The sequence below is a fragment of the Ictalurus punctatus genome, chromosome 1 (assembly GCF_001660625.3).
Source record: "Ictalurus punctatus breed USDA103 chromosome 1, Coco_2.0, whole genome shotgun sequence".
Taxonomy (NCBI): domain Eukaryota; kingdom Metazoa; phylum Chordata; class Actinopteri; order Siluriformes; family Ictaluridae; genus Ictalurus; species Ictalurus punctatus.
The window spans coordinates 12,152,552-12,163,678 of record NC_030416.2 but is presented as its reverse complement, the minus strand read 5'-3'; the positions used below and the strand labels follow the sequence as shown (position 1 = coordinate 12,163,678).

General features: G+C 40.2%; 1 protein-coding gene across 5 annotated transcripts in view; it reads left to right on the top strand.

Moving 5' to 3' along the window:
* Window positions 1-937: 937 nt before the first annotated feature.
* prkcg (protein kinase C, gamma) overlaps window positions 938-11,127 on the top strand; it is a 42,724-nt gene continuing 32,534 nt past the window's right edge. For 2 of the 5 annotated variants that reach the window (XM_053680966.1, XM_053680961.1), the window contains exons 1-4: window positions 942-1,543; window positions 2,327-2,748; window positions 6,783-6,814; window positions 6,921-7,003. In XM_053680966.1, coding sequence (XP_053536941.1) covers window positions 2,519-2,748; window positions 6,783-6,814; window positions 6,921-7,003 — 345 coding nt within the window. In that variant the 5' untranslated portion in view covers window positions 942-1,543; window positions 2,327-2,518. Of the gene's footprint in view, window positions 1,544-2,326; window positions 2,749-6,782; window positions 6,815-6,920; window positions 7,004-11,127 lie in introns of all 5 variants that reach the window. The other 3 variants (XM_053680973.1, XR_008396572.1, XR_008396573.1) reach the window with 3 other exon arrangements.

Below are 11,127 nucleotides of genomic sequence, written 5' to 3'. Positions count from 1 at the left end.
AATATCAAATAAAGTAGACTGTAGTTCTGCTTTTGATCTGATGTATGAGGACAGACAAAATACTTGATCTGAAATTATACTGTTCCATGTGCTCCTATGTGGAATTAAGGCATAAAATGTACTGACCTCCACACTTGTGATCTCAATGACAATGACTCATACATGACCTCCCCCACACAGGTACAAACGCCTGCCCCTGTACACATCCTTGCCCAATGACACCATTTTGCTCTCTAACAATCTTGCTAATTATAATTGTTAATTAATTTTCTCACAGTGTCCTCATCAGGAGACTAATAACCTACATTTTACATAATTAGACCTTCAACCTTTTACTCCCTCAATCTCTTGCTGCACAATCATACCATCCCTCCCTTTTCTTTTGTTGCTCTCTTTCTCTCTGACTATGTTCCTCTCTCTCTCTCTCTCTCTCTCTCTCTCTCTCTCTCTCTCTCTCTCTCTCTCTCTCTCTCACACACATACACACACACACACACACACACACACACACACACACACACACACACACACCATGTTGCCAATGGGTGTGAGGGTGTTTTTGTTCTGTCCAGACTTGTCGCTTTCCCACTGTCAAAGAGAGCAGCACATTGTCCTGATTTTTCACTGCACTCTTTCCCTTAGCTCCGTTCGTCCTCCCTGAACAGCAGCCATCTTGCTATATTTTCTGAATCCTCCCACAGTGACCTGGATTGAGTCAGCCACCTGTGTGAGGGAGTTAGCTATCGCAGACTGTACCATGCCTGGGTTTCATCTAATTCCAAATATATGGCATTATATGACATGCTCCTTTTCTGGTGTCATCATGCTTGTCAGCCATATTGTTCGCTCCAAACCCACCCGATGAGCTCATTTTTAGGTAAGAACATGGTATGTGCTCAGAGGCTGATATGTGATATGTCAGGTTGTAGATGAGGCTGTCTAATGATCTGTGCTCTGGTCAACAGTTTTGACACACTTTTGACAAGCTGAGATGCTAGCTGACCAAGCTGTCCAATGTGTCTCCCTCTCTGTCCTCTTTCTATCTCCCTCCATCCGTCTCTCTTTCATTCTCTGGAGAGACATAACCCAGATTTTAAAAATGAACTGCTGCCTATCTCTCCTCATCTACTCCCTGCTTCTCTCTCTCTCTGTCACTTTCTCTCTTTTTACCTCACACGCTCTTCCTGTTGGTAAAAACAGAATCAATCTTAGAAAGTGAAAATCGCCTCAGTGTCTCTGCCCCTCTTCGTTCTCTATTGGATAAAGGAATACAGAGTCCTCTACTCCTCCTCCATATTTCTGCATTCCTGGAAAGCTTCACTCAACCTTCAACTTTCTTTCTCTTCTTTTTCTTTTTTTTTCCTTCGGGGGCTTTTCAAAGGGTTTTCCTTATTTTTGGTTTTGGTTTCCTGCATGATCTCAATTCTTCTACTTTTCATGAGTCAGGGTTGACGAAGCCGTGAACCTGACGCCCACCTAGAGGAAGAGGGAGAACAGTGAGTGACCATTTGACTAAATCATTTAGCAAAACAACCACAATCAGGTAATTTCTTTACTTTTGTTCTTTCTGTCTTGTCTTCGCCTTTGTTAACTTCTCTTAATGTACCTTTTTAACTCTAAAAATACTTTACCATTGATTTTTTTTTGTTGCAGGTGATTTATTTCTTCAAGTTGTCAAGGTTTCCTCATTTTCTCCTCTCTTCTTTCCCTACTCAATTTATCTGTCTCTTGTCTGAGGTGTTCTTTTGTTTCCCCTCTCATCTCCTGTTGCTAGATTTGATCCTGCATGTGGCTCATCACTCACTAGCTGCACTGTATTGGTCCTACTAAATAAATGGGAGTGATATCGATCCTTTGTTTGTTGCACTAGAGTCTGACCCTGAATCTGCCTGAACAGGACAGTAGTCAAATTTAAGAAGTGGTATTCAGAAGAGGAGAAACTGTGGAAAACTTCACGATACCTTATCAAATGCTCCTTATGAATATAATGAGTGGTATGGTGGGAAAAGGAGGAAAAATGAGTGTAAAGCAGAGAGGAGGGGGAAGATGGGGAAGTGGAGGAGCAGGTGGTGGGCATGGTTGACATGGTGATATGGAGTGTGTGTGCGTGTGTGTGTGTGTGTGTGTGTGTGTGAAGAAGGAGAGGATGAACACTAATCACTATGTGCTTTGGAGTCCCACTGGAAGTCTGTGTGTGTGTGTGTGTGTGTGTGTGTGTGTGTGTGTGTGTGTGTTAACCTCGCTTTCATTCTGTCCACTCACAAGCTGTCTCTCTCTCTCTGTGTCTCTCTTTCTCTTGTGAATTTCCTTCTCTTGACTTCATCAGCATCACAAACTCTGATCTCTACATACACAAACCTTATAAACATTTCCTTTCCCCCCTTTCCAATAATTTTTGTTTTCTCCTTCACAATTCATCTTTTCTTTTATTTCTCTACCATCATCTTCATCTTGCCATTCTTTTACCTTTCTTTGAACCTTCTTTCTCTCCCCCTGTCCCCATCCTTCCTTCAGTGGCATGTCTACACCAGTCTCTCCACCCCCCTCTCTTTCCCCACTGTCCTTGTCCTCTCCTTCTCCCTCCTCTTCTCCTTTGCCCTCTCCCCTCTCCCCACCCCCCAGGCTTCCAGTCTTCCAGAGGAAAGGAGCACTCAAGCACAAGAGGATTGTTGAAGTGAAAGACCATCAGTTCACAGCCCGCTTCTTCAAACAGCCCACCTTCTGCAGCCACTGCACAGACTTCATTTGGTATTTTACATTCACATTTCACCATCCATAATTATGAAATGCCCAAATGTCTGCCTGCTGGGACAGCTCTAATGCTTTAGCCATTTAAAATAAACCATGCTATAAATATCTGTATGAATTTTAACCTGACAAATTGCAAAAGTATCTTATCTTGTACTATCATGGGACAGCAATACCAACTACTAATGCATTCTAAAACCATTCATTTCAAACTATGTAAATTCTACATCTGAGTATCAATTCCAGTCAACATGGTATGTTTTCTCTCATTTCCTTCCAGTTACATCATCAATAATTCCCACCCTCTAGTTAGTTTGGTAAAAGTATATTTGGATAATTTGGATGATCAATCAGTTAACTAATATGAAACAAAACAGCTGAATTTTAACATGTCCACACTTTCTAGCTTTTTGTGTTTAGCACATTATCTACAGACAATGAAACTCAAGTTGGTCGACAGGGGAAAGAGGAAAGGTGTCCTTTCCACCCAGAGCACTTACACTCTCTTGGACTGTCTTGGACATTATTAGGAAGCATTTTGACGAGTCAAACTCCCAATCTCCAGACAATTGGGTGAAACATTAGATAGTTGGGCTACTCAAGAGACCAATCAACTTAATTTCTGCAAAGCCATCTGGATCGAGTATCATTTCAGCATGGAATTGAATTAAGTGAATGTGATTGTTGCTGATTTTCACAAATTCTAGGATTCAAATCTAATTAATGGATGTAAAACTATCCTCATCAGGCCTCTGTGGATATTTGAAACAGTAAAATAGATGACCTGCATTTAAAATGCCTTTTCCAGTTTCGCTGTGTGTCACATTGAAGTGACTAACAGTGTGAGTGGGTTGAGACCTCATCTCTTGAAACAGTCACATATTTCAGCTAGTCTGGTTCCTGTTTTTGCCAACTTGGGAGTTGGCCAAAGTCGTTTGTCTATCACTGCAATAGCGACCAAGTGCCAGGATTGCAGGTTTCCTGTTGTGCTGTTAGAATTAGCAGTACCTATCACAGTAATGCTTCAGATTGAAAATGAAAATCTGCCCACCATGGAATTGACAACAAAAAACCACAAGCAACAACAAACATGCCACCTTTACCATTATGCTTTACCTTTAAATAATGTCACTTCCAGGGTTGAGAGGGTTATTTTAAAAATGTACTCGATTAAAGTTACAAATTAGTTAATGAAAAATTGAATCAATAATGTAATCCAAGTATCATAATATAAAAATAATGTAATCTGATTATTTTTTGATTATGTCAAGGTCACATATGTAAATAAAGTCAAGAGAAAAGCAATATGAAGCAATATGAGAAAAGCAATAACAATACTTAAAAAAAAAAAAGCTTATTTCAGAGCTTAAAAACAAGTTCAATATTTGGATTTGTTTTAATAAAATAAACAAACAAACAAACAAATAAAAGATTACTATCCCTAATGTGGGTAATATATAAATAAAATTTGTTTAACTCTGCCCACGTTTTACATTTTTTCTTACATTCTTTTGACTGTTCATGGAATAAAATAAAATTTTAGATGCCACCTTCTGCCATCATTCACACATTTGAATGGCCATGTAATATGAAGCAATAACCTTATATGGCCATGGGGACTGTTTTGAGTCAGGACAGCTTAATTTGCTGCCATTGTCAAGCAACTGTTTGATGCCGTACACAATAGTGCTTCGCCTTCATGTGTTCAATGAGAGTAGGCTAATGGTTGAGAGGCTGGAATTTGGCCAATAGTTCTGCAAGCCTTTTATAATCGACCAATTGGTGTGCAAGAAGGAGGGAATTACAGAGAGGGGTTAAAGCAACGCAAATATGTACACACATGCTGCAGTATTTGACCATAAGCACATCATAATGAAACTAAAGCTGAATCCTGGACATTTTCTCACATTTTTAAATCCTGGCCGTGAAATGTAAGGAAAAAGAGGACGTATGGTCACCCTAACAAAAGCATTTTAGAGAACAATTTGTGTTATTTCTACCAAATTAACTTTGCACAAAATTTATTTGTGCATGCACCAGGAGGTTGCTCATGTGAGTCACGGCTGGCAAGAGAGAAACAGACCTATAATCAAGCATCTGTCTATATTGTGTTAAAAGATTAAAAAACTTTGGTTTTAAATGAAAAAGATTGTAATACTGATAATATTCACATTTTCTACAAAATGCACCTTTACATAATTAACATAATCGGGGTAAAAAACAAAACAGCTGAGACTAATGACACATAAGGGAAACAGCCAATGATGTTATAGGAGTGGAGGCAGGACAGAAATTACAACAAAACACATATGTCAGAAGTAAACAAAAAATCAGTGTCAATAACAAACCCGGAAGCACACTCACACTTTGAGCTCGCGCTTCGGGTTTCAGAGTGCGCTGCTTGCTCCAGCATTACCACGAGGGGAAATCGTGACAGTCCCCAAGCTGGTCACTTCAGATTCTTATTTTTTGCTACATGCATGCACAAATATATGGGTGCACACGAACACATAGCCCAGTATTTATCTTGACAGTTGACATTTTATCTCAAAACATTTGTTAATCTCTGTTTTACTGGGTGGAGTGAGACTATGCTACATACATACAATACTGCACAACTACTGTATAGCATGCTTATATGCACATCCCTTATGGGGTGGGGTAAAGCTCAAGTCTGCAGGGATGAATTCAATTATGCAGATCTTCTATCTGAGTGAATGCTAAGGTCCAGCCAGTACAGAACTACAGGGAGCTGTATGTCCCTTCAATCACAAGCATGTTCTGCTCTCTCTCTCTCTCTCTCTCTCTCTCTCTCTCTCTTATTTGTAGAATAATATATTATTTAATGGGTTTATTTATTCATTTACATGTGAAAAGTATTGTATTGAAATCTCTATCTTTTTCAGAGTTTTTTTTGCAGTGGCTATTGTGATAAAATCTGGCTTTCTCAATTAATTAAACATAATTGACTGTGGCTTATTGGGTAATGTTAGACGAATAATTTTAATTGAATTCAATACTAAAATTTACAGGCATGGTTTAATTATGTGAACAAATCAGAGTATGCTCTGACAATTTTTCAGCGTGAGAATTCTGTACCAGCTTTTCGGACACGGGGTGGAAAAATGAAGGCGCAAGAGTACAATGCAAGATGGCACTACCTAATTATGTATGTTACAGAGTTGCAGTGGCTGAGTATCTAATTTGTTACTTGGTGCAAAATAATTGGCCACAAAATGGTAATTAATGTATTGGATTTACAGTTACAGGTTAAACTACCTACAGCACAATAATAATTTAAATCTATATGTGCTAAGTATGATTTATTAAGTCTGCATGAATAGAATTTTTTTCTTTTGGCTGCTCCCATTTGGGGACGCCACAGTGGACCACCCATCTGCATATTTTGATTCTGACACAAGTTTTACACCCATCCTGATGTATCCCTCTCCATTTTTCGGGCTTGTTCATGGTTCGTGCAACCCTTCAGTGGCTGGGGTAGGCTCCTTGACCAGGAATCAAACCCAGGCCACAGCACTGAGAGCACCGCATAGTATGATAATACTAAATAGAGATGTGAGTTGGGCAATCGGGGAGGCAAGGATTATTTTTCAGCCACAACACTGAACTGCAGATAAAGCTGGTTATATTTGGCTATACACAGGCAAAATTTCTAGGTAGTGTAGGTTAAACCTATGCTAGCTACAATTGCATACAGTGGTGACATGTACAGTGTGAAATAAACAATTTACAATGAGGAATCAGAATATCAATGAAGTACAATAATTATAATATTATATTTAAAAAAAAATCGTGATTTCAGTATTCAATTAAATAATCATAACTATCCTTTTAGCCATTATTGTGCTAAGAATTGAGACAAAGTTCAGTCCAAGCAATCTATTTTTTAAAGCATGCACAGTCCTCCATGTTCTCCTTAGTGATATAGATATGACTGTTTGTCAGAAGAATATACTGAGAAAGAGCAATTGTGGAAAGTCTTTAACTGTTCTATCCATTTTGTCTTTTTTAAGGGGTATAGGAAAGCAAGGATTCCAATGCCAAGGTAACTCACACATTTCTTTTTGTTTTTTGTTGTTCATTTGTGGCTTTAGTTAGCAGCTCAAATAAGTACTACTAGTAGTTTAATGTCTAATGTAAATGTGTTTTAGTTTGCAGTTTTGTGGTGCACAAACGCTGTCATGAGTTTGTCACTTTTACATGTCCAGGAAGCATCACTGCACCAAAAGCAGAGGTATGAATGTGTGGGGCATCTCCCTCACTCCTATATGTAAATATCTATATCTATCTATCTATCTCTCTCTTTCTCTCTCTCTCTCTCTCTCTCTCTCTCTCTCTCTCTCTCTCTCTCTCTCTCTCTATATATATATATATATATATATATATATATATATATATATATATATATATATATATATATATAAAGTGTATATATATATATGTGTGTGTGTATGAGATAGATAGATAGATAGATAGATAGATAGATAGATAGATACTGTACATACATGTCCCTCTCCCTGTCTTTCTGTCTCTCTCTTCCTCTCACCCTCTCATACTAGTTCCATTAATGTAGATCCTTTCCCTCATCTATGCTATTAGTTCTGAAGAGCTAAAGATAAATAAAGTACATCAAAAGACATCAGGAAGCACAAGTGGAAACCCCCCCAGCCCCTCACCCCCAAATACACCCTAAATACACCAACATCTCTCATCCTTTGAAAATATGACAGATATGATGATGTGATGGTGCTGTATTGAAGTGTTGAACATAACAACAGAATGATTGATGGTAGTAAACATATAGGGAGAGGAAACTAATGAGAGGAAGACTTCCCTTTCAAACGGAACTCCACGTTGTGTTAGCTGAATGTTGTGGGATGCATGACCGGTATCTGAAGCTTGTGTAACATCATGCCTATTTATAGGCCTGCCAGGATCAGGTGATGTGGCAGTTAAGCGTGTCACGTGATATATAAATGACACCTGTGAACCACGCCGTCAGCCTTATTATCTTCAGCGAGACTGCATGTCAGTCGTATGTGTAATGCTCGCAAAAAGACTATTCATTTCCTCTCTATCTTTTCCAAAAAAAAGGGAGAAATGTATGAGTGAGAATTCAGGAAGCGTGTTACGCCTTGCTCCCGTTTAATCACGGGGAGGACGGACACACTTTCTGTGTGAAGTGTCTAGGGATGGAGCATGCCACAGCAGCCCTTGAGAGGTCTGACTGTGCGCATTGGGAACACCTTACAATTAGGCAGCTGTCGCGACTCGCTCTCTCCTTGGCCGAAGCGAGGGGTTTCAGAGCCTCGCGGATTTGGGCCACCCACCCAGCCACCCGTCTCAGGTCCTGGGCATCTTGTATGGATCTGGAAGAGGTGCCTGAGACGAGCGCTGCTCTATCTCTTGCTCTGTCTTCCGGGTCTGGCTCTCCGCTGGATTTTTGGGCTTGCGTTGTGACTCCTCCTTCCACTATGGAAAGCCCCCCCCCCCCCCCCCCCCCCCAAAAAAAAAAAAAACACACACAGAATAATAATAATAATAATAATAATAATAATAATAATAATAATAGTAATTCCTCTCTTACTCCGAGGATCCAGAAGGGTGTGCTAATATAAAGAGCTGCTTGAAGTGATTACTAAGGCTGGATGAGCTTTTTTCTCCCCGGTGAAAATAAAACCCTCACACTGCAGGAAACTCCCCTTCTTTCCAGAAGTGCATGACAAAATATCACACTCTGGGGGAAACGATGCATAAGCCATATTTATAACCCTGCAATGTCGGATTATTGTGGGGAATGAACGGCATGGCTATTTAGCTATGCTGAAGGTGGAGGAGGTGCTTGTGAGCTACCTCTCTCCATCGATGGCAGGTAATTTAGGGGGGGCCGGCTTTGCCATCCAAGCCATGTAAGGAAATTGTGGCATTGGTGGGCAAGGCGTATGCAGTAGTGGGTATTGCTTGTGGGTCACTGCAAACAATGGCAGAGTTGCAGGCTTACCAAGCTGAGTGAGCTCGACATATGGCGGCATTCAGCCAGTTCCTTTCCTGTTGTGTCGAGTTCACTAGCGCTAGTGCGAGGGAGGCACAGAAGGTGAGTACAGCAGCTCGCCTCCCCCCGCAGACCGCCAGGAGAACCGGGTGGCCACAGTCACGGCCTGCTACTAGGCCTGATCTGAGAATGGTCATAAAGGCCAAGCAAACAAAGGAGGAGTGGTCCTGAGGGGCTGTGGAGGGAGGTATCAGGGGACATGAGGTTGTTAGGGCAGTTAGCCCCCAGTACTGCTGTAGGGACACCCCTAGCCAAGGCTTTCCCAAGTTTTCAGTGTTCTCTGGTCAGCAAGCTGTCACAGGGCAACGCAAATCTGATGCTTTCCCTCCAATAGAATGTGGAATAGTTAACGTCACTAAAAGACTGTCTGGTAGTATGGAAACTACTTCCAAATAATAATAAGCTTTATTTTATAAAGCGCCTTTAAAAGCAGCTTCTCAAAGTGCTGTACACAAAATAAGCAGTACACAGAAAAATAAAACATATAAAAGTTAATAAGAACAAAACAACGTTAATAATAGTGATAATTATAAAATAATCATAAAAAGACATCAGCAGTCAAATGCAAGTTTAAAAAAGTGTGTTTTGAGTAGAGCTTTAAAAATGCCAAAAGTCTGAGCTTCCCTGAGTTCAGGAGTAAGAGAGTTCCAAAGTCAAGGAGCATAGACAGAAAAAGCCCTGTCACCCATAGATTGTAGGCGGGTTTGTCTAACAGTTAACAAATTGCACTGTGAGGAGCGTACTCTGCGATTTGGGGTGTAAGGGATTAATAAACCAGATAAGTAATGCAGAGCCAAGCCATGTAGTGCCTTATATGTCAACATCATGATCTTAAAATTGACATGGAACCTGACCGGGAGCCAGTGTAAGGACTCCAAAACAGGAGTAATATGTTCACATTTCCTGGTTCCTATCAGGATCCTGGTGGCAGAGTTTTGAATGTATTGCAATTTGTTGATTTTGGATTGAGAAACTCCGGCTAAAATGCCGTTGCAATAATCCAGCTGAGTGACAACAAATGAGTTTATCAGTTTTTCAGCCACAGAGAAATTTAGCATTGGAAGCAGTCTAGCTATATTTCTGAGGTGGAAAAAAAAGGATGCCTTCACAGTGTTCTGAAAAAAAAAATCAAATGTGAGGCTGGTATCAAAAATTACTCCAAGCTTCCTCATTTTACTTTGGGTCTCTAGAACAGAGCCATCAACAAACAGAGACAGTGTTGCAGCTTTGTGAGTTTGATGACGGGAGCCTATAACCATGACTTCGGTTTTCCCGCTATTCAGGCACAGAAAGTTATTATTCATCCATGTTTTTATCTCAGAAATACAATCAGAAAGAAAACAAACATCAAGGTTTTCACCAGATTTTGAGTGAATATAGATTTGGGTATCGTCAGCATAAAAGTCATAATGGAGGCCGAGCGATTGGAGCATATGCCCAAGTGGAGATAGATAAATATTGAAGAGTAGAGGGCCTAAAACTGAAAACTGAGGAACACCAGTGAGCACAGAGCTAGTGTCAGACCGATAGCCACCCATAGAAATAAACTGGGAACGGTCAGTAAAATAGGAATTAAACCAGTTTAAAACTCTCCCAGACACACCAAAAACACTTTCAAGGCAGGTAAGTAAAAGACCATGATCCACAGTATCGAAAGCAGCTCTAAGATCAAGAAGAATAAGAATGGATGTAGCGCCAGAATCAGAGGCCATCAACAAGTCATTGGTAACTTTGACCAATGCCGTTTCAGTACTGTGAAATTTACGAAAACCTGACTGAAGGGGTTCAAAGAGGTTATTGATTGTAAGATGCTTACATAGTTGAGAGGCAACAACATGCTCAAGTATTTTTGCCAAAAACGGAAAATTTTAAATGGGAAGTAAATTGTTAAAATCATCCACGGAAACATTTTCTTTCTGTGGTACAGGTGTAACAGCAGCAGTCTTTAGTACTGCTGGAACGACCCCAGTCTCCAGTGGTTCATTTATAATGCTGAGGATAGTAGGGCACCAAACATTGAAGCAAGATTTAAATGGGTTTGTGGGAATTGGATCCAGCAGGCAAGTGGTTGATTTCATGCTGGATACCTCCCTTGTGAAAGCCTCAGATTTAAGCAGTGAGAAATGAGTGAAAGAAACACCATTGAACCCAGATGGACGAAGGAGTGAAGTGACAGAGTCAGGTGTGACAGGAATTTCTTTGCGAACCTTATCAATCTTAGGATTAAAAAACAGAAGAAAGGAATTACATATCTGCTGAGGAACAGGCAAAGTGGTAACAGTATTAGCTTGAAGCAATCTGTTTAT